This window comes from Martes martes (assembly GCF_963455335.1).
Source record: "Martes martes genome assembly, chromosome: 10".
NCBI lineage: Eukaryota > Metazoa > Chordata > Mammalia > Carnivora > Mustelidae > Martes > Martes martes.
Genome location: NC_137898.1, coordinates 1,893,727 through 1,921,279, shown reverse-complemented (window position 1 = coordinate 1,921,279; position 27,553 = coordinate 1,893,727). Strand labels below are relative to the sequence as shown.

Here is a 27,553-nt window from a genome sequence, read left to right as displayed (position 1 = left end):
AACTAACAAGGTTAGCAAAGCCACAGGATACAGGGTCGACATGCTAGCAGCAAACAGTCCAAAAGCGAAATTGAGAAAACGGTCACGTTTCGGTGTCAGAAACACGGAAAGTAACGAACCACAGAAATGACGTGAGAGATCGGTGCCCTCGGAGCCGTACAACACGGGTGAGCGTGTGCAAAGCATCCGAGTAGGCACAGAGACCCACTGTGTTCAGAAAGCAGAAAAGCTAAACGTTCCAGAGTCACGCACCCCACTGAAGCGTGCGGTCCGCCCCGGGGCTGACCAACATTCAGGCCGGGGTTTTGTTGTTTGGTTTTGTTTGGTTTTGTTTTGGTTGAAATTAACAAACGGCCTCCAGGCTTTCGGTGGAAAGGCAGGGGGCTAGAACTGCCAACATACTTCTGAAAATGAACAAAATTGAGGGATTAACACAGCCTGATTTCAAGGCTTGCGATAAAAGTCACATTAATCAAGACAGCGTGGTAGTGGCAGGACAGATTAGAAAGTCCAGAAGCAGACCCACGCACACGGTCAGCTGACTTTCATCAAAGGTGTCAAAGTAATTCGATGGGAAAACGGCGCAGGAGCGATCGGATAACCACATGCAGGAAAGATTTAATACCTGTCACTGCGCATAAAATTAAACCTGAAATGAATCACAGATATAAACACAGAACGTAAAACTAGAAAATTTCTACAGAAATATAGAAGAAAAGTCTCTGTGACCTTGGATTAGGCAAATATTTCTTAGACAGAATACGAAAAACATGAACCTTGAAAAGAAAAAATAAATAAACAACAAGCCCTGGAAAATTGCACTTGGTCAAAATCAAAAAGTTCAGCTCTTCGGAAAGACAGTGCTGGGAGAAAAGAGAAACCACAGATCAGGGTGGGGCGGGGGGTATTAGAAAAAGGCATATCTGACCGTCCAGACCTGGAGTCCAGACTCACACCTCGATTACAGGAACCAGTTCTATGACTCAGGGTGAGACAAAGGACACGATGACCATGGTGGGCGGGCAGACGCGCCCTTGGTCAGACTGTGTTTGCGTGTGGCCGAGGTCCGGGGTGTCCCCGGGGTAAATGCCACAGGAACCGCGGGGTCCGCTACAACGGGGCGGTCGGGCGGTTTCAAGTGCGGAGGACCCCCCCAGAACAGCGGGACTGTGGTGCGCGGATGGAGGGAACGTGGCACGGAGCAGCACACCGTGGGAAGCGCCCGCGGTCCCTTAGCGAGGTCAGCGGGCATGGAGTGCGCCGAGGGGTCTACCCGAGGGGAGCGAAGGCACAGGCTCCCCCAAACCTGCGTGCAATAATCAGGGCGCCTTTAATCCTAACAGCCGAAAACTGGAAAGAGCTCAAGTGTCCATCAGCCTGTGAGCAGATAAACAAACCGTGGTACGTTTTATCCTTTCCAATGAAAAGGAAACACGTAGTGAGCACAGGCCAGAGCAGGGACGAGGCTCAAGTGTGCTCCGCGTCTGAGAGGAGCCAGACACGACGGCTCTGTGTGGCGAGATGCCTTTCGTATGACGTCCTGGAAAAGGCAAGACCGCGGGGACAGGAAACATCCCTGATTACCAGGTGCTGGGCGCGGGGGCGACGGTGAGCTGCCAAGGGGCGCAAAGGCGCTTTCGGGGGTGATGGGAACGTTCTAGACGGTGACTGCGGCCGTGGCCAGGGGACCACAGCCATGTGCCGCGACCCGCTGACCCGGACACCCAGGGACAGGCGGGTTCGCCGCTGGGAAGTGGACGAAGGACACAGCCCGCCTGCGACACACAAGCAGACCAAGCCTTGTGTCGGAGACGGGCCACCAGTACAAGGAGAGATGCGCTAAATCAAAGAGTTGGTTTCAGGAGATTTTTTTTTTTAAATAGCCTGAGTCTGAGATTGGCTCCCCAGCTGCCCAGAGCGGACACCTGGCCTTCAGCAGACCCACCAAGCTCCTGCCATCCGGGGCTCGGGCTGCTGGCCCTGCTCACTCCTCCCCCCGGGGTCCCCGCACCCCCACTGTCCTCCTCGGTGTCTTCCCTGGGGACTGAGTGCAGCACACCGTCCCCTCGCGTCTTGGTGACCACCTGCCTCCACCGTCTCACACTCCCAAGGGCACCTCACCCTTGGTTGGGCTCACGTCCACAGCCCAGGCTGGGAGCACAAGAGACACGGGAAAGAGGCAACCACAAAGCCCCACGACCAGATTTTGTCCAAACCTCACACCTGCGACCCCAACCCTATTTGCAACCCCATCCAGGGCTGAGCCCAGGGCCACCCACAGCCCGCCCTGCTGCCAAGGGGGGCCCTTTGGGCTCCCTGCAGCAGCTCGTGAGCCGTCCCCCACCCAGAAAGCCCTCTCCACCAGCCCCAGACTCACAGCCCACATCCCATCGCCTTCGGGGGACCCGGGCTCACACGCTGGCTCGGGTCCCCATCCCGGTACTCTGACCTGGGGAGGTACGGCCCCAGCCCCACCGGCGCGGGCGCCCTGCTCACTCCGGGCAGCTCCCCAGCCCCCTACCCCGCCCCATGTGCACACGTAGCGTTGCTCAGTGGGAATTTGCAGAGTTCAGAGCTTTCTGTGACCTTCGAAGTATGTTGGCTTCTTCCGTCTTCCACCCACACCATTTCACTTAATCCCTCGAGCGACCTGACGTGGGGGCGGCGGGGTGATCGTCGGGGTACCCCACACGGGAGAAGGCCAGCCACAGGATCGGGGGCTCTTCCCCTGCAGAGACCCCAGGCTGGGGACAGAAAAGGCTCACCGTTGGGGGGGCCCCACTGCCGGCGAGTGCGTGAGGGTGACAGGGTGGTGGAGGGCAGGCATCCCAGAGAAGTGATGCGAGAGTTGCAGCTTGAAGGCGGGGAGGGTGGTGCACGGTGGTGCAGGTGGGACGTCGTCGGGGAGGCCAAGTCTGGGGGGCAGGGCCGGGAGAGCCAGCAGGGACCCTGCCTCGAGGGGTTATGTGGGTCACAGGTAGGGGTGTGGGCATCCCTTCATGGCCGTGGGAAGTTTCCGGAGAGTTCTAGGAGGCAACTGGATCTCATTTGCTTTTGGAGGACGTTTGTCCCAACTGCCATGTCGTGGGTGCCGGCGGACGTCTGTCCTGACTGTCATGCTGGGTGCCGGTGAGGCCTGGCTGCGGGAGAGAGCCAGGCGGGCAGCCAGGATGCTCTGGACAAGGGGTGAAGGGAAACCCATGCCCAGATGCGACAGGGCATACACGGGTCTGGGGCCTCTCAGGCACACAGCTGCCTGGGACCGAGCCCGTGGCCCCAGGTTGGAGAGCCTGACCTCTCATCCCAACACAGCCAAACCCAGACCTGTCCGCTGGAGGTCGTGGGGGTGGTGCCCTTACTCCAGAGATGCTCAGAGCACAGCCGAGGTCATGGGCAAGGAGTGCCAAGGCTTATGGGAGACAGAGGAGAAGAGCGGGCTGGCTTGAGGCCGTCAACTCTCAGGGCTCAACCCACCCATGAGGCTGAGACGTGGGCCCAGGGCCCCACTTCTGCACGTGCCCACAGCGGAGTCAGATGGCGGCCCTGGCCTGCCCAGCCCAGGGCATGCTCGCACACTGGGCAGCCCGTGCGCTGTGTGTGGAGATGCCAGGAGCAGCAAGGGTGCCGAGCACCCCAACCCGGGGGCTGAGCCCCACGGCCGGCGTGGTCTGCTTCCGAGGACCCGGGGCTTGCAGGGGCTCAGGGTGGGGAGGGAGGCACGGACGCGGCACAGAGGGCCTTCGGGGCAGTGACGCTCCTCTGTGTGACAGGACACGCCCTTCCACATGGGTCAACACCCACAGAAAGGGGCACCAAGAGTGACCCCAATGTCAACTGCATACATGAGCGCTCAGTAACAGTGACGTCGGTTCACAGATTGTGACAACCGCCCTGTGCTAATGTGCGATGGCGTGGTGGGGGACACAGGGTGTGGCGCGGGTATCCCGGACCTCTGTACTTTCTGCACAACTTTTCTGTAAGTTTAAAAACCCTGGGGAAAAGAGTCTACCAGTTTTATAAAACGAATGCTAAAGAGACATCCTGGCACACACCCTGTCCACTTGTGTCCACGTGTCCCAGCAGGTCTTGCTGTCCCCGTGAAGACCACAGTTACACATGGGGACCCCACAAGCTCCGGGGGCCCCCAACACCCTGCAGTGGGATACAAAGGCTCCCTCAGGGACACAGGAAGGGGACCGACACCCCATCCAGCCAAGGCACAAGAAGGGACAGCCAGGCCGGGGCCAGACCCACGCGCTGTCCCCTCTGCCGGGAACGCCCCTGATGGAAATACAGGCACGACTCCTTCAGTCCTTCATCTTCGCCTGGAGCCACGCTGCTCGGTGAGGCCCCCCGCAACCCCTCTACTCAGGACGGGAACCACATCACCCCACAGCTTCCCCGCTGGGCACCCAGAGGTCCGCCCAGGCTTTAGGGTCTGAAACAAGACGTGTGTCGCACGTGTTTGGGAGCTGGTGGACATCCTGGGGTGTGGATGAGGGTCAGCACACCGCACTGTGATGGGTTAACGTGAGAAAACAAGGCCGGGAAAGACGACAGGTGTGAGAAGCAGCCATTAGAACAGGAGCGCGAGCCTCCCCGAATACCAGAGGGTTTCTGTGGACCGAAGAAGGCACGCGCGTCCTGCGGGGGGAGCGAGAGCACGGCAACTGTGACAAAACGCAACCCGGTTCTGAAAGACCACAACGGCGCGGAGACCAAGGGTGCACGTCATGCTGATAGGTGCAAATGAGCTGAACTCTGACCCATGCAGAGAAGAACATCTGGACTGAGGAAGGCCCCGCACACCCTTCACATGGGAAGACACACATAGGTTAAAAGCAAAATAAATGAAAAAGATACACTAGGGGAAAAGAAAGCGGAGGGGCCACGCTAGTGTCACACAAGGTAGATTCCAGAGCAAAGAACGTGACGGGGAATAAGGAAGGCGGCTTTGGAGTGATAAGGGGGCCCATCCATCAGGGGACATAACGATCCTAAATACTGACACACCAACAGCAGAGCCTCACACTGCCCTGTGCAGGGGTGACCTGCCCTGGAAGAACACACACACAGCCTCACCGTCAGAGCTGGAGATCTCGGAGCCCATGGACATCAGCACAATGAGCAGCCAGGACACCAGGGACGACGCAGCAGGCCCTTCCTGCTGACCACAGCCACCTTGTCGAGGTTGATGGGACAGTCCTCCCAACAGCAGGATACACACTATTTCCCCTGAGCCTGGTGCAAGGTCCACCAACACAAACCATATGCTGGGTCGTCAAACAAGTCTTCATGCATTTAAAAAGAATCAAATCATATTGAGTATTTTCTCTGACCACCAATGAATTAAAGTAGACATCAGTATCAGAAAAGTATCTCGAAAATCCTCAAATGTTTGGGAAGAAATCCACTCTTAGATAATCCAGGCATCAAAGAAAAAAACAAAAAGAGAATCAGAAGATATTTCGAGTGGCATGAAACTAATGTAATGCATCAAGATCTGTGGGGTACAACTGCAGTCTTTAGGGGGAAGGCATACCCCCAAGTCCCCATATTGGAGGGACCTCTAGCCAGTGTCCTCAGCTTCCGTCTTAACAAACAAGAAAAAGGGCAGCCTAGTATACTAGCTAAGCATAAAAGAAAGAACAATCCATACAGAAACCAATGAAATCACAAAAAAGAAACACTTAAACCCCATTCAAAAGTTGATTCTTTGAGATCGATAAAATCACTGAACATGTAGCCAGACTGATCACTAAAAAAAAAAAAAAAAAAAAAAAAAAAAAAAGCATGTATTACCAACATCGGGAGCGAGAGAGGAGACATCACTACATGTCCTACAGATGTTAATACCTTGCATGACGTGAACGAAGTCCTTCAAGCATGCAGAATACCAAAGCTCACTCAGGAAGAAACAGGTAGTCTGAATATTTTATTAAGGACATTTAACATCTAGCAAACAGCCCTCTGACAAAGGGAAGCCCGGGCCCAGATGGCTTTCCTGATGGATTCCACCGTGTGCCTAAGAAAGAGATAAGACTGATTCTGCAGAAATTCTTCTCTGTCTGAAGAGAGAACACAGCTCAGCTCACTTGACCCTGACAGTGTTACCGTGGTACCAAATCCAAAACATTATCAGAAAACTTAGGAAATATCCCTCATGAACTGAGATACAAACATCCTTAGCAAAATTTTAATGAATGAAAAAACCCAGAAGTGTATAGAAAGAGTAAGACAACACGAAGGAAGTAGGGTTTATCTAGCAACACGAGCTTCGTTCAACGTCTGAAGATCCATCAACATAATTCACCAGAGGCCAGTGCAGTTGGACAAGAGACACGAGCGGGGCATCCAGACTGGAAAGGAAGAGGTGCAAAGACCTTGATTTGAAAATGGGATTATCAATGCAAAAAAAAAAAAAAAAAATCCACAGAATCCACCAAAAAAAGCTTCTAGAAGAAAGAACTGAGTTGGGAAAGTTTCGAGACACAAGATACCGAAATGATGGTTCTGAACACCAGAAACCAAACGCAGGAAAGAAATGCCACGGGCCACAGCACAAAACAAAGGAAACACTTAGGCGTCCGACAAAAGATGCACAGGACCTTTGTCCTGGAAACTACGAAACATCTGGATGGAAATGAAGGGTCTTGATAAATGTGTGCAATGCCTACGGTCCAGAAGATTCGATCTGGGCACATTGATGCTCCCCTGCTGGTCTCAGGGTTCGGTGCCATTCCAAACCAAATCCCACCAAGCTTCTCGTAAAAAGCTGACCAGCAGCTTCTAAAATGTATAGAGATGTGCAAAGAGCGTAGGACAAACAGAGCAACGTGAAGGAGGGGAACAAAGCTGGCAGGTTATCTTAGCTCACTGCAAGCCTTCTTTAAAGCTACCGTAATGAAGCATGGACAGGTGAGCCGGCCAGGGCATCCCAGCAGACGGTCCCGAAACAGACCCATGTTCTCATAGGCTGACTGTTACGGAAGGCGTCCACCTGGTTCCCTGGGTCAAGGACACTCTTTTCAACAAGTGGCACTGGAACGGAAGATCGGAGAAGCCACCTCCCCTCACAAGTTCCAGGAAGGACCATGGAGCGCGCGAGAGGGTCCCCGGCTCCATCCGTCGTTGGAGGATCGAGGTTGGAACACGAGACACCACGACCCACGCATGCCGGTCAAACCAAGAGACCAACCACACCAGGCGTACTGGGGCCGTGGCGGCGGCAGGAACGCAAGAGAATGGCCCACGTCCCCACAGTGAAACACCTACCACGCTGCGCGGCCAGCCTCCTCCCGGGCGTTCACCCAAGAAAAAGGAAATATGAGTCGACCCAGTGGTGACAAAGCAGGGGCTCCCAGTATACCCACGACCGCCGGGACGTGCCTCAGGATGACAGTGGGTGAAAGGAGCCAGGCAGGACGGCGCTAGAAAACTCCAGAAAACACAAGCCAGTCTGTGCGGACTTGTGTCAGCGCCCGTCGGCGGGTGGCTCCTGGGTGGGGGCAGGTCACCCCATGGTCACGGGGATGTTTTGGGGGTGATGACGGGGTCTGCTGCCCAGATGGTCTCAGGGCGTCTACACAGGTCAAAACTCACCAAACCGTGCACTTGAAATATGGTTCCTATCGCCCCTGATCACTCCTCACTATGGCTGGTCTGCGGTAAGAGCCGCGGAGATAATCAGGCAAAGCCTCTCGTGTCGGTCCAGGAACCTGCGTGGTCGCAGGATCGCTGCCTCGTGACTGGGGCACCTGTGCTGGGTACAGATGGCCCTCCCACGCCCTTCCCCGGCACCCCTACCACCCCGCCACTGGACACCTGCCTGGACGAGGAGGCCGCCGTCCACCATGTCCGCTGCCGTCCACCACCGTCCGCCTCCGTGCCTTTGGCCCTCTGGACTGAGAACACCCACGGCCCCCAGTGTCAGAGCCACCAGCATCACTCAACTTTTCCACCGGAGGGATCTGAGGCTCAGGGAAGGCCAGTAACATGTGTGGGCCCCCTGGGCAGTCTTGGGGGGCCTGGACCCTAACTAGCTCCTTTAGGCTCCCTGGTGGGGCCCCAGGTCGGGGGCCTTGAAGAGCCACGTCCAGGAGCAAGCGTCTCCCAGACCAGGAAGGCCAGCTGCCCCAGTGCCACCCTTTCTCAAGAGGGGGCGCGCCTCACTGTCTGTCTCCCCAGGAGCCAGTGATGGGGTCTTAGGACAGGAGCCTCTGAACACCGGGGAGAAGCTAGAAATTCTTAGGAGCCCTGAGAATGAGAGGCATTTCCCCATGTCCCAGAGCTACCGAGTGGCCTAGCAGATGTTCTCATTAAAAGGACGTCACCTTGAACCCAAGATGAAGACAGAGACCCCACATGAGCAGGGGACGTGTCGGGGAAAGTTCAGAGGATCCCACAGTGGGACTGAGCCCGGCTTCCCTGCTCTGAGCTCCCCAGCTCCCTGGAAATAGCGAGGTCATGGGGACGGCGGTAGAGCCCAGGCTTTCTAGCAAATGCCGGGTGCAGGGACCTCACAGGGTGGGCGACACCGAGGAATGAGTAACGTGCAGACCCCAGCCCGGGCCCCGCACCCGAGGCCCACGGCGCTCGAGCCCGACCCAGGTGCAGAGAGTGCACGGGTGCAGAGAGCGGTCCCCGAGAGGAGGCCGCGGGACAGCTCGAGAAGCTGAAAATGAAGCAGAGACGCCCGCCCTTCCCCCAGGCCGGCCGGGCAGCCGCTCCGAATGCACAACCTATTCTCGGCTCATCGTGCTCGGAAACTGACCAGATCATCGCCCGCCAGGAAAGGGGGCAGGCTGCGCCTCTCAGCACACACTTGACATCTTGTTCTCCTCCAGGCTTCCGTGCTGACAGTTTCTGGATTAAATGTGCACATGGAACGCGGCCCCAAGGGGGTCCCGCTCCCCGCCGGCCCGAAGCGCCGGGGCTGAGTGTGCACGTGTGCACGCAGACACGTGGAGGTGCCCGAGCAAACCGGCCACGTGAGCGTGTCCACACGCGGGGGCCTCCACGTGCGTGCCCGTACGTGCGTGTGCACCTCGGCGTACCCGTGAGTGCCGGCGTGTGCCCGCCTACCGGCTAGACCTGGGGGCCCCACCCGGCCCGTCTTCCTGATCCGCTCCTTAAAACTCGGCCTCGGCCCAGCTGGGAGAAGAGCCGCTAGCCATGGGCGCCCCAGCTCGGCTTTCAGCACGAGGAGCTTTTCTCGGCCCAGTAGTGGTCAAGTCCACCAGAAAGCCATCGTGGCGCCCCTCACCGTGGGCCTCGGACGGGGGGTCTGTGCCTTGCAGCCAGCAGCCCGAGGGGGCCTGGGACTCGCCTTCCCAGGGGGCCGGCAGCCACAGACCGGGGAGGGCAGCATCACCCCCAATTCCCATGAGCCTGAAGACACCCCATGGGCTTCTTGGGCCTCCTCCGAGCTATGGGGGCCCTCAAGCCCAAGGGCGCAGAAGGAGCGGACCCGTGGCACACTGCGCCGGCCCCGGTGAAGGCCGGTTCCACCCCGTTCTTAAAAAGGGCCGGCAGCAACCCTGAGGGTCCCCGATAGCCCCCCTCCACTCGCTCCCCCCAGTCTGCCCCACCAGCACTCGATCCTACAACCAGAAAGCAGAAAACGGCAGTGAAGGATCGCAGCGTCCCAGCCCCTGAGGTCAGCTGAGTGTGCGGGGGGGGTGGGGGGGGGGTGGCGGGGGAGGGGGCCGGGCGTGCGGCCGCAGCTCGCGACCCCGCAAAGCTGCCCCGAGCCCCCTTCTTCCTGCCCGTGAAGTCACACAATGACACACTTCAGCAGCCGCACAGCCGGGGCTCTGGTTTTCATTCCGCGTGACCCCAAGAGGCAGAGAACATGATTATAACCCTTCTGAATGCCATACCCTGGGGCGGTGACTCGGACACCTGCACGGGCCCGTGGCCCCCGCCCGGCGACCAGCCACCCCGGCGGCCGGCGCGCGTCCGGGCGGCGACAGCTGGTAGACACCGCCACGCCGCGCCCCACAGCCACGAGGCCTCATCCTATTACCCCGACGCCTTCCCCAGGGCAGCCCCCTGGGAGTCCCCCGCCGAGCGCCAGTGCCAGGCCCCGCCTGCGCCCGGCGACACACTGCCTGCTCAGCCCGGTCCCCGTTCTGTTATGTCAGCTGCTACCCCGTGCTTCAGACAAGGCTCTCCAGCTGGCCAGGGTCAGATGTGAGAACAAGGCCCTCACAAAACCCGGCCCTCCAGCTACCCTGCGCCCGAGACCCCCACTGAATGTGGCACTTAATGACGAGTGTCTTTGCAGCCCTCAGGCAGAGCATAAAGGAAACACCTGTCCCACGGACGGCACACTCTAATCCCGCTAAGTCCCGAACGGAGGAGCCTGTGGGGCCCACAGCAAGGGGCCCCCACCCCAGTGTCTGACTTTTGTCCTGGGCCTCAGGGAGACGTTGACAACAGGTTTGGGCGGGCCAGGCAGGAGGGAAGACACAGGGGCCGGTCTGGGAGCGCCAGGAAGCCTAGGCCTCCCTCCCGGGCTCACACCTTCCCGGCAGACCCTGAGTGCTGTGCCCGAGGGGACCCTACCCCGCAGAGGGGGTGGGGGGATGGGTGTCCAGGGGCAGGTGCACGCCCCCCCCAAACGGGCCAGCACGAGGGACTCCTTTCCTGCCGACACTGGAGGCTGAGCCGAGCCCCCTGCCTGCTCAGAGCCGGGGCGCCCCGCACGTCCCCCACCCCCTGCACCCCAACCGGGGGCGGCTGTGTGTCTGGCTACCAACCTAGAGCTAAATCGTCACAACTTCCAAAAGGAGGAAAGAAAAGACAGCGGGGGACGGTGGGGAAGAGGAGGCCACCCAGACACCTGGCCGCTTTGGGGAGAAGAGCCCAGAAACCACGCACACGCACGCACCCGAGGTGCCGGGACAGGCCGTGGGGCCCACCAACGCCGCAGCTGGGTGTTCTGGCTCTTCCCGCCCCAGTGCTCCTACTCCCCGATAGGCAGGCCGGTCGTTTCCGTCCTCGGGGTCCTGCGGATGGGGCAGATGGCCCCCCGAGGAGCAGGGTCACACAGGCCGGCGGAGCCCGGTGCAGACGGCCGGGGGTGCCGGCCGGGGCTGTCACGGGGCCCCCAGCGAAGACGCCGGCACGGCTCGCATCACAGGGTTTTCCAGCCGGAAAACAGGAAGTGTTGTGCGGACACGGTCAGGCCCAGATGCGGGCGACTCCTAGGGCAGGAGACACCGGTGCCGACCGGGCCCAGCCGCTCTCGGGGCCCTGGTGGAGTCGCCCCCAGGCCCCAGAGACGTGCCAGGAGATGCACACCCGCTGAGGGCCACCTCCCCTTTCCCCCCAAATGGCATCTGTGGGGGACGTGGGGTGTCTCAGGGAGGTTTCAGATACTTGGGGCCGTTTCCGTGAGCCCCCACCCAAGTCCCCCACTTCGTCCCGAGCAGACTTGATCGATAGGACAGTTCTGGAGACAGATAACGGGCCTGGCCATGGGCCTCACAGAGGACGTCTTTGTTCCAGAAAACGAGCCAGTGCAGGACTGTGCACACACAGGGCCCTGGTGTGCGGGCGGAAGGTCCCGGTTACAGCCAGGACTCCTGCTGTCGCGGCTCCCGGCACAGCGCAGACCCCCGCATGAAGGAATGTCAGCTGTCCCCCCAGGAGCAGCTGCCTCCAGGCCAGGAACGCAGCCAGTCCGAACCCTGGAGCCCTCCCCAGGCGCGGGGTCCCAGGTGGGGCGGAAACTGTCCCCTCCTGGTGGGGACAGCCCCAGCCGCCACCCTGGGGCCCCGCAGCCTCGATCCCTTGGCTTCCTCCTGCTCAGATGTCCTTGGGGGCTGGGGCGTAGGCCCCTTTCTAAAGCAGGCACAACAGCACTGTCCGCCCCCCACCAAGGCCACGAAGGAATGGCCAGGGCGTCTCGGTCAGGAAGGCCAAAACCCATGACAACTGCGCCTGATGAGGAAACCACGTGCCGCCCTGGGGTGGGCAGTGAGCCCCGAGTGTGGACGGGGGTCAGACGGTGGGGTGAAGCCCAGTGGGCAGGTGTTAAGCATGGAGCCCCCACTTTGGGGGTGGCTCAGGCTGGTGCTCACTGTCACCAGGGCAGCGGGGGCTTGTTCTCGGGGGCCCCCACCGGCCCGGGGCTCTGACGTGCTGACCAAGTCTCTTGAGAGCAACAGTTTCCAAGTCCGGAAAAAGGCCCCTGAGATGGTTCACAGACACATACGAGGAAGCTGGGGCCTGACCCAGACCGAGGGTGAGCAACCGGCGCCTCCCCCACACCCCAGCATAGGGGAGATCGCCCCAAAGCAGTCCCCCCCACAGTGTCCAGAGCCCTCCTCCCAGGCCCTGAGCCTTCCTGGCCTCCTCTGTCCCCACCCCGTCCAGCAGCGGCCTCCCTTCCCCCGTCACCCCGGGTCAGCACCCGGGCGGGGGCGGCTTGCTCTGTACCGCAGCCGTGCAGTGGGGACCCCAGACCCCCTGACTGCAGACTGCGCCGCTGCCCCCTGGCTGGCCAGGACCCCTTGAAGAGAACCCCGGTCCTCCTCCCTCTTATGGGCAAGGAAACACCCAGAACGTGGGTTCCAGCTACTTGAGGCTTTCGGCTGTGTTCAGAGTCTGCATCGAGAGCAGCAAGGCTCTGGCCGGCGCGTGGGGGTCCGGTCACCCGGGGTCAGCCGAAAGCCTCCCCAGCAGAGGGACAATCCGAATGCCCAGCTTGGCCCTAGCAGAACGCGAGTGCAGAAGCACGCAGACACATGGGGCGGGGGTGCGTGCCACTGTCTCCCCACACTGGGGGGCCGGCCCTCCTCAGGCAGGGCCCTACAGGCTGCAAAGCCCCCGTCCTGCCCCAGAGGACCACGTCTCTCTGCACACCTTCCCCCGCCATGTAATAGGTGCTTAATAAACGTCTGCTGGCTGAAGGAGTGCAGGGGACATCCTAGCCAGGGTGGGGGTGGCCCTCATTCTACGACCCTGGTGGCGGGACCCCAGCTTTCCTGGGCGGCTCCCATGTGCTGGGGACAGACACAAAGGAACTCAAGGTTCCAAAGCACAGAGAGAAGGGGTGGGGAGGAGTGGGGAGAGCGCTCTGGGTGGGAGGGAGCCCCTGAGAAAAGACCTCGGGGTTAGCGACACCACGGCCACAAGCAACTTGAGCTCTGGAGCTCTGCGTGAGAGAAGGTCGCCGCAGAGGGTGGGCGCACAGCAGCCTCCCGCCACGGCCTCCACCAGCCCAGAAATCAGCCCTGCCAGCAGGGCAAGGGTGGGGAGGGCTGAGGCTGCCAACATGAGGGTCTGCAGGGCTGGAGCTGGGGTGTGCTGGGGCTGGGGGGCTAGGGGGGCCGGGGACAGAGCCTGGACCTTGTTCCAGGAAATGGGGACCCATCAAGGGCTGTCAAAGGGTCCGGAGTCCCGGGGTGGGGGGTCTCCTGCTGCCGCTGGGACCCTGAGGCCCGCAGGGCGGGAGGGTCTCAGGGAAGCAGGAGCCCCGGGGGGCCAGCCAGCTGGCAGGAGGGCCGGGTCACGGCAGCGGGGCTGAGGGAGCCTCGGAGGCAGCGAGGGAGGAAGCCGCGAGCGATGACCTCATCCCCCAGGCCTCCGGGCCGTGGCTCACGGGGTTTTTAACCACAGCATCGCGGGACAGTTCCCTGGGTCGCTGGGCACCAGCAGGCACGGGATCCCCCGGTTCCCGCCATGCCCTCGCGAGCCCCTCTCTGCGCGGCTCCAGAAACCGCCGGGGAGGGACCGCCCGGGGCTCTCGTCTGGGCCTGCCGTGTCCCCACGGCCCGCCCCGGGTCTGCCCTCGGGTCGCAGGCGGGAAGCTCGCACGTGGCCGCGTGGATACACGCACAAGCAGACACGCGGGGCACACGCGCCCCCCACACGCCCACACGGGCCACAGGGCGCTCACTCCCCCGCGGTGGGAGGCGCCCTGGGCCCCGGAAGCCCCAACCAGCCCCAGGCCCCACGTGGGGCCACGCAAAGCCGGACCCGCCGCGGAGGGGGCGGCCTCCCAAAATGGCTTTTGCAGGCCCCGAATGGGCCGGGATCAGCAGATCGCTTCGTCCCTGGGAGGCCGCGGGGCTGCCTCCCTCCGGCCTGGGAACTGCTCGCGGCTCCGTCGGGCCGAGCACGGGGAGGGAAAGGCAGGAACACGGGCTCTCGGGGAAAGCACAGTTTGCAGTGACTTTTTTCCACCATTTACACACCAGGCTCGCTCGGAGCCCAGGCTCGGCCCCTCCCGGGCTCCCCGCTGCGGTCTGGCTCCCGCGCGGGCTCTGGGCCCGCGGCCAGGGACGCCCACATTCCGCGGGCAGCAGCGCCACCTGGTGGCCGGCAGCACCGCCCCTGGCCTGCCCGCCCCGGGGGGCTTCCGACAGGGGTCCTTAACCCACGCCCCTTGCCCGCAGGGGGTCTCCCTCTGCCTGGGATCTGACGCACCCCCAGAAGCCCACTTCCCCAGGGGCCCTGTGCTCGCCCGGTCCACCCTGGAGGCTGTGCGCTGTGAAAGGGGTCGCTTCCTGTCCCCGCCGCCTCCGGCCTTGCCCGCCTCCCTGCCGTCTCCCCTCCACGGAGAAGCCCTGAGCACCTCTGCAGACACGGCCCACCCTGGCCCCGTCTTCCCCTCGCACTTCCTTCCTGGACCCACCACGGGACACGATGCACGTGTGCCCTTGGAGGCTGGACTGGGGCGGGCTCCTTCCATGCCGCTGTCTCCGCAGTGCCCGCCGCCCTCCACCGGCCATGATTCCCCTGAGCCAGCCGGACCCAGCCAGCTCAGACCCCCCTTGGAGATCCGGCCGCACGCAGCCACGGGGCCGGGGAGTCCTTGGAAACCCAGCAAGGCCGCCGGAGTGCTAAGGCTGAGGCCGTCCTGACCACCCCCTCTAATTTAAGGAGCGGGGGGGGGAAGAGCTGAGGGCTTGGGGTGTCCTGTGGGGGCAGGTCTGGACACAGGGGCTGAAAGGCAGGGAGCCCAAATCCCAGAAGCGTCATTCTGGGCACGTGGGGTCCGTGCAGTTGCCAGGCGCCTCCCCTCGGAGAGCACGAATGATGCAAAGCTAGAAACCCACCCGCAGAGCTCCCCACACCCACCGCACGCCCGAACTGGGAAAGAGCAGTGTCCTGGGACGGAGAAACGGGGAAGCCCCAGATGGCAGGTTCAGAAGCAGCGACAGCCGCCCTGAGACCCGGAACCAGACGAGAAGCCAGCCGTGCGACATGTCGAAGAAACAGCAGGCCAAGAACACAGTGCATGCAAAGGCCCGGAGGCAGCCAGGACCACCGGAGGGTTAGCAAACAGTGCACTGGAGCGGAGGGAGAGAGTGAGGTAGAGGGAGGGGAGGACAGAGTTACGGGAACAGGGCTGCTAAGTGTGAAACATCTTGGGGGTCCAAAGGGAGAAGTCAAGTTTATTACGACAAGGAGCTTGGGGAATGGCCAGATTTGTTCTGGGATGCGCTGCCCACCCCACCCGAAGCAGGCTGCCATGTGGAGAGGGCGTCTGGGGGGACAGGAGGTGGGGACCGGGGAGGCTGCATGGGGTCTCCGTGCTCCAAGGGGAAGAAGGAAGGTGGGACACAGCAGGAGCAGGCTCTCTGCTCGGGGGAGGGGACCTGTTCACTGGGACACGCACTCTAGGCCCCAGAGGAAGGGGTACAGGACCCCGTCCGCACGCCCCCGCCCCCCCTCCCCGGTCCACGCTGAGCCCCCCTCCTTGGGGAACTGTCTGCAGTTCAGACAACGGCCAGCAGATGGCACGCGCACCTCAGAAATGCTGTGACCACAGGCTTGGCAGAGAAGGGGGGGCGGGGGGGCTAGGATGGGGGGCAGCTGGGATGCTGGGGGTCTGCTGGGGGGCTGGAGGTGTGGGGATGGAGGGGGTAGCTGGGATGGGGCAGCTGGGCTGCCAGGAGTGCTGCTGGGGGCTGCTGGGCTGCTGTGGGAGCTGCTGGAACGCTGGACGGTGGGTGTGATGGGGGTTGCTGGGGTGCTGAAGGGGCAGGCGGGATAGGGGAGCTGTCGGGATGAGAACGGAGCCCTCAGCTGCCCCCCACCCCAGCAGCTCTGGGCATCCCCCAGGCCATAACATCGACTCTGAGCCTTGAATGGGGGAATCCTTGTCAGGGAGGGAGCTGCTCCCGGCCAACAAGAGGAGAGTGGAGGCCCGCACACACCAGGGTAGGCCTGCCCCCGCCGCCCGCGACGGGGCTATCCTGGGCGTAACCCCCCGGTGGTCTGGTTTCCATGCCCAGCACAAGGAACACACCCACCGACATATCGCGGTGCAGGCCGTGTCTGCGAGGGTCCCGAGCAGCCAGACCTGGCGGCTTCCCCAGGCTGTCCCACCTCCCAGTGGCACCTGCGGGCCCTGCCTCAGCCCACGGGATGTGGTAAGTCACCACGGGAGCCCGGGGCCCTTGGCGCGCACAGCCCACCGGATGCAGGGGCACCCCCTGCGCTCCCCCATGTTGACACAGAAACTCGGTGCCTCTTAAAGCCTCAGAGTGAGACCCCGGTACCAGAGTAACTGACCAAAGCCACTTGGGGGGTGCTGATGGCTAGACTGTGCGCCCCCCAAATTACAGGTTGGAGTCCCAACCCCAGCGCCTCCAAATGGGACTCTGTTTGGAGACAGGAGGGAGTGACTAGGGTCACTACGGCGGGGCCAGACGCTGTAGCACCCATGTCCTTGTAGGGACAGACGCCGGAGGGCTCCCTCCACGTGAGGACACCATGCCCACAGGGGGTTCCCACCTCCCGATCTCTGGCTTCCGGCCTCCAAGGTGGGGAGATAAATACTGTTTGAGCCCCAGGGCTGCACAGCTCTGCCATGGCCGCCTCAGGACGCTCGCACGGGGGCGAGGGGCTCACGGGCCCCGGGCCCGGGCCCCAGTCTCTCTCTGGGCCCTGTGCCCAGCAGCACTTCCGTCCCGGAGGAGGGAGCCCTGGAGTCCAGCCACTGTCCCTGAAGCCTTGGCTCGGGGAACTCGGGTCCCCTCGGTCATGTGGAGAGGAGCGGACTCGCCAGCAACTCGCATGGCAGACGCGCTCCGTGGGGTCCAGGCCGGGGCTCGGTGGGCTGTGGGACGAGCTGAAAAGAGCCTCCCACGTTCCCTGCTCCCCACCGCCGGCAGCTCCCCGGCCGGCTGGCGGCTGGAAAGGACCGTCTCCTCCCTGGGCAGCAGGTGCCGGCTGGCAAGAAGCTCAGCCCCCCCCCTCCGCTGCCGGGGAGACGGACCCCACTCCCTGGACAGCACCAGGGCCCATCAGGGCAGCCTCTGGGGACATCTGCCTCTAGGACGGTGACGGCTGACACGGTGCCCAGACGCAGGAGCGGCCCGCCTTGTCCAGGACGCTGCAGCCCCCGGGGCCTCAGGCCAGGCCGCACCTGTGGCAGCTTCCGTGGGTCCCCGGGACCTGAGGACCCGGAGGAAGAGCAGAGCCGCCGCCCGAGGCCCGGCGCTCTCACCGGCCTGCTTGCTGACGGCCAGCTCGCCGCGCTTTTACAGAGAAAAGCACAGCCTAGGAGCACAGACGCGGGACGGTCAGCAGGTGCACACGGACACCGGCCGCCGCCACCATCTCCACGGACACGAGAAACAGCTGACAGAGGTCCACACCTTCACGTAGGACTGGAAGGTCACCCCCAAACACGAGCACACGCACACCCTGCCCGCCCCGGGCCGCCCGGTAAAGCCGGTCTGCCCAGCAGCCGCCAGAGCCGCCGGGCCTCCCCACGCCGAGCCCACGTCCGGGAAAGTCTGCGGGACCAGAGGACCGACACCACCAGCGAGCACACCTCACTGTGCAGGGACAGCCATTGGGGGCTCCCAACACGCAGAGAGAGGGACAGAGAGAGAGGCGGAGCAGGGGAGAGAGGCGGGGGGGGAGGGGGGGAGATGAAGGGAGATGGGGGAGAGGGGAGGTGGGGAGAGGGAGGGGGCACCTCAGCTCCGTCTGGTGGCCGCGGGGAGGAGGGACCAGTGTCCCCGGAACATCCGTCACAGAGACGGCCTTAGACCCACATCACGAAACCCTAAGGTCTCCGGGCAAACAGACACCGCGGTCGTGGACAGGAAGACCTCACCCCGGACGGACGTCACATCCCCAGAGGGGTCCATCAGATGCTGTCATGTTGATCCTGACGCCAGGTGGGTGGGGGATGGTGGCAGTCACCTCAAAGAGTGGACAAGCCAGGCCAGTCAGGCCGTCGAAGCACCATGGCCCCGGGGGGTCGGACCTGCCCCAGGACAGGAGAGTCTCCGAGCAGACCCGTGTGCGTCTGGACTTCTGGTTTACAGTGACGACGGCACCTCGAGTCAGGGTGAACGGATGCAGGTCCGTGGAAGGGGCCAGCCCGGCGGCCCGGGCATCCTGGGCAGAGGCCAGGGTCGGTGTGCCGCCACAGCCCAGGTCAGCAGTCACCCAGATGTGGGGCCACAGCGCAGGTTTGGCAAGCTGTGCCCACAGCTGTCCTTTCCCAGTCCAGCTCAGAAGCCCCTTCCTCCAGGAAGCCCTCCCAGACCACCATTCCCAGGCTCCTCTCATCCGAGCCGGACTGCTGCATCCTAGGAAATGTAGGGGTCAGGGTGGGGATCCCCACACCTCCAGTTTCCCATTGCCCACAGCAGCTGACCAGCAGATGGGACGCCAGGACAGGGTCACGGTGCAGGCCAGAAAGGCCAGGAGCAGCTCAGTCCACCCCATGGCCCACTCGCCCAGGAGACTAGAGCCCCAGCAGCTGGGACAGCCCCCTGAGCTGCTACGTACCATCCAGAAGAGGGTCCCTGTGGCCAGGGCGACGTACTGCTCGATGGTGGACAGCACGCTGAAGATGAGGCAGACCAGGACGATGAGGAAGCTGCAGGGCAGGAGGACACGGCGGTCAGCTCTGGTGGCCAGCCTGCCCGCCCTGCCCCCACCCCACGGTCCGAGAACTTGGAGCACCCCAGAGCCCAGAGCCCGCCAGCCGGGGAGCAGGTGCCCAGAGCAGGGCGCACCCACCCAGCCACGGAGGACCAGTTTGGACCCCTACAATTGCGGGACAGACCTTAGAGCCTGGTGCCAAGAAGCCACGCTTCCGGGCCACATGTTGTGTGGCTCCCTTAATGGGAAGCCACGGAGACAGAACAGGAAGACGACTGGCTGTCACCAGGGACCAGAGGCCTGGAGGATGTCCCCCACACCCCTGGTTGTCACAGGACTCCCTCCCAGCCCTCCTCTTGCCTGGGGGAGGGGCAATTCTGGGGGAGTCATCCAGGGGATCCCTCTCAGACTGGACAGCAGGGAACACAGCATGGCCGGGGACAGACGGCCAGCCCTCTCCCCACCCTGAGATCCTGCTCCTGGGGGCTCTCAGTCCACCCCTACCGCCACACGCCTATCCTGGGCCCACCAAGAAGCCCCCACCAGCTCAGCCCCAATTTCTCAGGCCACACCCTGTCCTCCGGCCGCCCTGGCCAACACCTGCCACCAGCGCCTCCCTCCCCATGCAGACTGAGTGGCACCCCCTGCAAAGCCAGATCCCAGCCGACCTCTCTCTGCTGCCCGTCAGGCTCCACCCTGGACCCCCACAGCCCCCCCAAGTACCCAGGTGAGCCCCCAGCGTCTCCCCCTGGCGCGACATCATGCTGAGCCCGGAGGACTCACCTCCTCCCGCCCTTCTTCCTGAGCGTGTCTGACTCTGCCTGCCTCGGGGCCTTTGCACCCGCTGCTGTCCCTGCCGCCCCAACCTTCCTGGGCTCTCCTGAGTCTGCATCAGGACTCTGGGTCTTTGAGCACACAGCGCCTCCTACCAGAGACCGTGCACAGCCACGCTCCGCACCACCTCAGCTCTGCAGGCCCTCTTGCCCGCTGGGAAGGAGCGAGTCCCGTCCCGCCTGGCCTCCCCGAGGAGAACCAGCACCCCAGCCCCCCAGAAAGCACTCTAACGGATATGGCCAGGTCTCCCACCTGGAGCCCTTTGTGGGGGTCAATTGGCTGGGGCTTCAGCCTCACAGGGACACCGGCGAATGCCGATGGAGAGCGTGCGCGCCCGTCTGCGGCTGGACCCCCGCTCGGGCTCGGCGCTCACCTTCCACGGGCCGGAAGGGCAAAGGGCCCCGCGCGCGCCGGGCCTCACGCTCCGGAGCCTCACCCTAGAGCCCTCTAGTCCCGCCACAGCCAGCCCCACTCCCGGATCTCGGGGCGTGGACAGGGCCAAGGAAGCACCCACACAAAGGAGACGTGGTACCCGCCCACAGCCCCTCCACGGCCACATGGCCCGGGTGGAGCCCTCGGTGTCCCATCGACAGGAGCCAGGGCCCCGGGCCACCGGCTCACAGGGCCACCAGCGGGAGCACAGGGGCAGCACAGCCAGACATCGGAGCAGACACTCAGGCACGGGGCCTGGGACCAGCACTGAGTGCTCATGTCCTCTCCTCCCACAGCCTGGGGGGGTGCAGCCCCCCCCCCCGTCGGGCCCCAGGAAGCGCCACTGCCACGTCCCACCTGGTAACCGGACCGCCACCACGTTGTTACCTGACAAGTGTCCCAGGCAGGGGCCCCAGGCTCGGGGGCCCCACACTTCCTAGAGCCACGGGCACGGCGAGGACCCTCTGGAGGCTGAACCCTCGGGGAGGGGCAGGGCGGCCCCCCCACCCCCACGTAGCACAGCTCGGCTCCCACCTCCCAGACCTTGCCTCCTCTGTCCCGCCCCTCCCACGGCCGTCTTAGCGACATCTGTAAGGGTGCCGAGGGCTTCTGGCCTCCCGAAGCTGGGGGTAAAGGGGACCCACTGAGGCATCTCCGGCTGCTCAGGCTATTGGGACGGGCCCTGTCCCTGCCAGGCCACACCCCAGCCAGCCACCGGGTCCCCTCCCCGACAGCACACGGGGACCCCGCGGCAGCCCACCCCTGGCCATCACCATCCCTATGCGCTCGGCCACGAGACATAGGCAGTAGATCCCCAGGAGCATACCAGGCGGGAGCACGGAGGCCCCGCAGGAGGGCACCATGCACCCAGCTCCGGGACGCCGCGGGTGGGGATCCGGCCGCCCCGGGGGCCCATCCGCCCGGTGCCCAGGGCCTGGCTGTGGTCAGGGAGCACAGGGAGCCTAGAGGTGGCGGCACCGTCGGGAGGCAAGCAGCCCTCCTGGGCTCAGGCCCCGAGGGGACGTCAGGATGGGGGTCCTCACCCCAAGCTCCCCGTCAGAGGAACGGGGAGACCCCCGCACAAATAGAGGCTCTGGGCCCGGGGTGGCTGCCAGCCAGGACCGGGCCCCGCCTGGGGACGGCTGCTGCAGGGCACTTTCCTTGGAGGGTCGGGGATGGGTGGTGCGCGGCCCCGCGGGGTTCTTCCCCAACCCGGCTGTACCCTGAAGCCTCCAGAGTTCATCAGGCATTTTAACACGTGCTGCTAGTTTCAGAAAGAATCATGCGACAATGGGGCGCGTGGGAGGCTCAGTCCATGCAGCGTCTGCCTTCGGCTCAGGTCATGATCTCGGGGTCCTGGGATCGAGTCCCACATCGGGCTCCCTGCTCAGCGGGAAACCTGCTTCTCATTCTCCCTTGCCCCCTGCTTGTGCTCTCTCAATACAGATAACATTTTTTTAAAAAGAACCATTCAACCAAGTGTGCATCTGTCTACTCCGTCCTGTCCTGGGTGGGCCTCGGAACCTCCAAGATGCTGACACATAGCCTCTGCCCTCGGGGGCGGGGGGGGTCACGGCCCATGGTGCCTGACACCCCCGTCCGGTCTCTGCAGGGCAGAGACCCCTCTCTGACCCAGCCCGCAGCCACAGACCCCAAGGGCTGGCAGACGGCAGCCCTGGGAAAGGAGGGACCCGACCCATTTTCTGGGTCAGGACATGGGAGCCTGGCTGTACGCACAAGGGACGCCAAACCCCAGAGGCCATGCGGGCCCCCAGCGCGGTGGCAGCTCCGTGCCGCGAGGGACAATGGCCTGCTTGTGCCGCTGGCCGGGGCTGGGGCTGCGAGCGCCAGCCGGAGGGACGTCCTGAATGTTATCGGTCATCACTGCGGCACCCGCAGCGGCCAGGTGCCCTGGGAATGGGAAAGAATGCAGGAGGTGCGCCAGGGCCGGGCCGAGACAGCAGGGGGCACTCCAGGGCGGGGGGCCACAGCCCTCCCCTGTGCCCCTGGAGGGCCGTCGGGAAAGCCCTGAGCCCCTGGGGAGTTGTCTCCAACCGGCCGGGAGGCAGCTGTCCACCCCAGACGTTTCCCGGTGACGTCAGCGACCCTTCACGCGAACCCCGCACCCAGAAAGCGCAGGCTGCTCCCGGGGCCCTCGGGGCCCCCAGGTTACCCCAGGGTTTAAGTTGAAATTCCAAGGTGCTGAAAGGCGGTCACAGAGGATGTGAGCCACGCTGGGCCAGGAGGCTTACTTTACCGGTCGGCCCAGGAAGAGCTCATGTGTGAGAGGAGGAAACTAGACGCAGAAAAACACGTCCTAGGGGACCCACTCACACGGGGTCCCTGGAATCCCCAGATTCACAGGGACAGAGAGTGGACGGTGGGCACCCAGGGCTGGGGAGGGATGGGGGTCGGTGTCTCACGAGGGCCGGCGTTTCCGTTTGGGAAGTTGGGAAGCTCTGGGGACGAACACTGCAGACGGCGACATAACGCTGTGAACGTACACTTGACGTAGCCACGATGATCCATTTTATGTGTATTTTACCACAATTGTAAACTTTTTCAGAAATAAAGGCGTTTGTGGCCGCGGAGGACGGCGGCAGGCTGTAGGGGGGCAGAGCGAGGCTCAGAGTCCTGCCCGCCTGCGACAGGACCTTCACCAGCACAGAAACGAGGGGCTTGTCACAGTGACCCGGAGCCCGAGGCTGGACAGGGTCTTGAACGTGGGATTCAACAGATTAGGTGCTGATGTCCAACCCCAGCCGTATGGGGGGCTGCTCTCGGTACAAAAGTTGCCCTGAAGGAAGGTTCCAAAGGACGACCCCCAACAAACGAAGGGGAAGCGGCCCTGCCCCAAGGCTGTGACACTCCGGGACACTGGACTCCCACAGGGGGTGGCCTCAGGCCCTGCGGGGCTGTCCCCAGGGTAGGGGACAACCCTGCCCAGCAGGGACGCCGAGGTCCTCTTGCTGGCCCAGCCCGTGCCCGGTGCTGCTTCCTGTAAGCCCCGTGCCGCAGGGGTCCCGCACCCCACGTGAGGCAGGGGTGTCTGGGGCGAGGTGCCCTGCCTTCTCCAGGGGTTCTGGGCCGTGCCGCCGGCCCTCCATCCCGGGCAACCCGGGAGTATGGAGCAAGGTCACAGCCCCTGATGGGGTCACCGAGGCTCTGAGCCAGCAGGAGTCTGTCCAGGTCACAGACGCCGTGAGCCCAAGCTGCCGCCCCGGATGCCCCCCCAGGCCCGCTCCAGGCCGACACTGAACCTCCCCCGTGGCCTCGGTGCTCGGTGCCATGGTCCCCCAGGCAGGCATATCGCGCTGTGCACGGACCTCGCTGAGTCATGGGCACGGGGTCACCCTGGGCGGGGAGGGCTGGGGCAACAGGGGCTCTGTCCTTGACCAGTTGCTGGGGCCCCAGGTATCCCCGGGCTGGTGGCCACACTGCCCTGTCTTTGCCTCCGTGATCACATGCCCCGCCTCTTACGAGGACGCCTGTCACCGCCCGTCGCTGCACGTAGGGCCCCCCAGGCATCCAGGATCACCTCTGCCCCTCAAGATGCTGGACCCTGCCCCACCTGCACAGATGCTGCCTCTGTACAAGGTGCCGTTCTCACGCTCCAGGGACCCGGACATCTTGGGGCCGCGCCGGGCCCTGCACCACCCGCACTGGCTGGTTGACTACGCCGTGACTAGGATGATTCTCACGGACGCGTCCATGAATTTCCGAAGTCAGTGTGAGGTGTCGGGTAAAAATGAACGTCGGTGTCAGTTTTTAACACATGATTCAAAATACATCCAGCGGCTCCTTTCATCTTTTCCCATCTCGGTACTGAAATTCGTACAAGACCCCCCTTCAGATGAGGTCACAGTCACTGGGGTCAGGACGTGCACGCGTCTCCTCGAGGTCCCCGTTCTGCACACCGCACCGTCCAGGCCCCAACGTCGGCGGGACAAGTGAGTGGGAGAGACGGAGGACACCCCCCCCGGGGAGCCCCGGCCGTCTCCCCTCTGCCCTCTGCCGGCCGCCACCCCCAACATCCTCCACCCTCCTGACACCCGCCTGGGCCCGACCCCCGAACCCCTGCTGCTGCCTCCCCCACAGACGAGGGGGCTCCCAGGCAGGGCCCCACCGGCCGGGGGCCCTCTGAGGGCCTGGCACACTTTGCCGGAGGACTGACTGAAGGCACATTTTGGTTCAGTTGGGACTCAGTGAATGGAATTGTCAGGGCCGCCTCCCCCATGCAGGCCTCCAGAGTGTATCAAGAGGGGAGAACCTTGTGCTCCGTTCGTCCCCTCCTCGCCCCACCCCCCTGGGCCCAGCCAGCACCTGACAGGGCCTTCCAACGGCGCTGGGCACAGCCCTGAGGCAGCTCCCCACACCCCCCCCCGGCGGGGAGCCAACAGCCTGGGCAGAAAAGGGCCTGGGGGCGGGGGGTCTCCCCAGCAGTGGAGGGTGTTCTTGATGGCAGCAGTGCAGGCGGGAGGCACTGGGGAGGGCTCTGAGGGTGTGGTCTCCAGGAGGTGGCCCCAGGGGACAATGTGCCAGCCTGGGCCGCAGCCCCAGCCCCTCGCAGAGCCCGACGTGAAGGCTCAGCGAGGCCAGCAGCCCAGCGTGGACGCAGCAGGGTCCACACACACCGTCTCCTCCTGGCCTCTCCCCGGAGCACCCGACGGCTGAGCGCACACAGGCTCGTGCTCTCCTGGGAAGGCCCAGGATGGCTCCCCGCAGGCAAGTGCCACAAAGAGACTCCGTCCCTTCGAGACAAATGGACGAAAAGCGGCTGCTCACCCCAGCGGCCACCCTCGCACACCCTACACCACAAGGCGCAGGGACGGGGGGGTCCCCAGCTGGAGGCACTTCAGGCCGATGGCCCAACGCCGCCCTGCAGCCCCGGGCCCTGGCTGCGATGGGTCTGCACAGCCCCCCACGGCTGCATTAGTGTCCCCCCAACGCCCGGGGTCCCCTCCTGCTGCACATCCTCCTTACACAGAGCCCCCGTGTGTGCAGAGGGACAAGGACATCCCCACGGCCACCCGAAGGCTCACGCCAGCTGGGAGTGGCCTGGGGCAGGGACTTCAGCGGAGAGCTTGACTTGCCACCCCTTTTGTGGGGCACCAGAGGGGCTGCTGAGGGGGCCTCTCTGGGGACACGCCCGTGTGGCCCGAGGGACCCCAGAGGATCCGCGTCCACGGTCAGGACACCAGCAGCCGTGGCCCATCGTCAGGCTATGGGTGACTGACCCGGGAGCATCCAGCCACGTGCCGGCCCCTCCACCCACCCGCGGAGCCGAGACCCACATCCTCTCTCCCATGGAGCCCCACGGCAGCCCCCTAAGTCCCAGCGGGCCTGAGGCCCCAGCACGGCGGGAGGGGAAGCCTGCTTCCTCCTGTCCACTCCGGTCTTCACGAGAAGCCTGAGAAGCGAGCCCGTGCCTCGTCACAGGAGGAGGGTGGCAGCTCAGAGACAGCCGGTCGCTGCCCGGAGTCACACAGCACCACGCGGCCAGCCGAGAACAGGACACGAGCACCGGCCTCCTCCGACCACACTGCACGCCCCCAGGAAAACAGCGGTCCAGGGGTCAACCGGGAGCGGCAGGGGCTCCGGGCTTTCCTCGGTCCACCTGCCAGGAGCTGTGTCTGGCCTGGCAGAGGGAGGACCAGGAGGCTCAGGGCCCCGGAGGCGCTCAGGCACGGGGTCACCTGCAGGGCAGGTGGGCCGGTCCAGGCCCAGGGCTCCTGGGGTGGCCTGGCCCCCAGTGCGGCACCCACCCTGAGCCCGCTGCCTGGCCAGCCTGCGATGAGTCACCTCCTCGTGTGTCTGCAGAAGGTGCCGGAAGAACGAACTCAAGTGACCGCGTGCACAGGCCCGTCCACACTCACGCCCAGGGACATGCTCGTCCGTCTCCCCGGGGGGGGGGGGGGGGTGTCCGGCTGCAGATTCGCCTGCGGCTGCGCTCTGCACCCCGCTCCCTGTGTCTCGGGGGGTGCCTCAGCCTGGAAACAGCTGGGCCCTGCAGCTTTCCGGGGGGGGCGGGACTGCCCCCTCCTCCCACAGGGGGCCGAGCGCAGAGGACGGCAGCAGCAGAGCCAGCGTGGCGGGGGCGGGCCCTGCAGGCTTCCCGAGCCCAGGGACACACACAGGACTCCCAGGACCCCTCAGCCGGGGCCCGAGAGGGTGGGGCAGAAGGACGCCCCTAGAGCTGCGGGCAGCCAGGTCACCACGACCCCACCACTGCCAGGAGGACATGGGGACCTCGGGCTCATTCCTGCTGGGGGATATCCCTCCTGCATCCAGCCTAAGTCCTTCCTGCTACAGTTTCGTTTCCAGCTGGAGAAAACCTCCAATCCCACTGTGGAGGCTTCGGCCCCGTTCCAGGGGACAGGAGGGGTCCCTGAAACAGAGCCGCGTGTGACCTGAGCCTCATCGTCCCCCCCTGGGAAGGGTGCCCCACAGCCCGCCTGGGCTCAATCCCGGGCTGCCTCAGTTGTGGCCACGATCAGACTGGCCTGCACCAGCGTCCCCCCAGCTATGGAGCCGGGACCTCGGGGCTTCTGTGGGATGCTGCCCGGCCCCACAACTGAATTCAGGACTGCCAGCAAGGCCCTGCAGGGGAAGGAGGCCTCCCCATGTATCCCCAAGGGGCTTGGCACCATCCTCGTCTCAGCAGCTGGCCCCGGTGAGCCCTCCCTGTGGGCCCCGGGCCATCATCGGACTTGAGATGGGCAGGTGGAGGCTTCCAGCGGGCCCCGTTCTCCCCTGGAGCCCCTCCCTCTGAGACTGCCCTGGGGAGGGGTGATCAGGGAGGGCTTCTCAGAGGCAGGGGCAGAGCAGAGGCGAGAACGTGGCCCACAGGGAGACAGCAAAGCACTCGGGGTGGAGGTGGCGTGGAGAGGCAGGGAAGCGGCCGCCCAGACTCAGGCTGCCAGAGAAGGCGCCCCAGTACCCCCGGTCTCTTTCAACACAGACGCCCGTGGATCCCTAAACCGGACCAGGAGCCTCGGGCCGGTGGCTCCTAGGCTACACCCTAGGGAGGGGCTCCCTGACCCCCAGGGTTCTGCGGCTCCTCCAAGGGGCTGCTCAGCACCATGAGGGGAGGGCGGGGGTGGCACCCGCATTGCCGATTCCAGCTGAAACGGCTGTCCCAGCCTTGGAAGGGCTCTCGTGTCCCGCCTTTCTGGGCCGAGGTCCCTAATCTGATGCTTGGACACCAGTGGGTAACCCAGCAGGGAACGGCAGCCTGCGGTCCGCGAGCAGAGGGGCGGCGGTGAGAGCCGGGGGTTCCCGGGCCCCCGACGGACACAGCGGGTTAGGTATTCTGATGTCCATCTCACAGGTGGGAAAACAGAGGCTTAGAAACGCCAAGCCCAGGGTCCCCCCAAGGAAGGGGAAAGGCCAGCGTGGGGCGGGCAGCCCCACCCTTGCT

At 63.9% G+C, this 27,553-nt stretch overlaps 1 protein-coding gene across 2 annotated transcripts in view; it reads right to left on the bottom strand.

Annotated features, from left to right (window-relative positions):
• Positions 1 to 27,553, bottom strand: part of KCNQ1 (potassium voltage-gated channel subfamily Q member 1) — a gene marked incomplete at its 5' end in the record, with an annotated part of 316,188 nt that overhangs the window by 251,281 nt on the left and 37,354 nt on the right. For both annotated transcript variants that reach the window (XM_080817777.1, XM_080817778.1), the window contains one exon: positions 18,772 to 18,862. In XM_080817777.1, the coding sequence (XP_080673903.1) occupies positions 18,772 to 18,862 (91 nt within the window). The remainder of the gene's footprint in view (positions 1 to 18,771; positions 18,863 to 27,553) is intronic.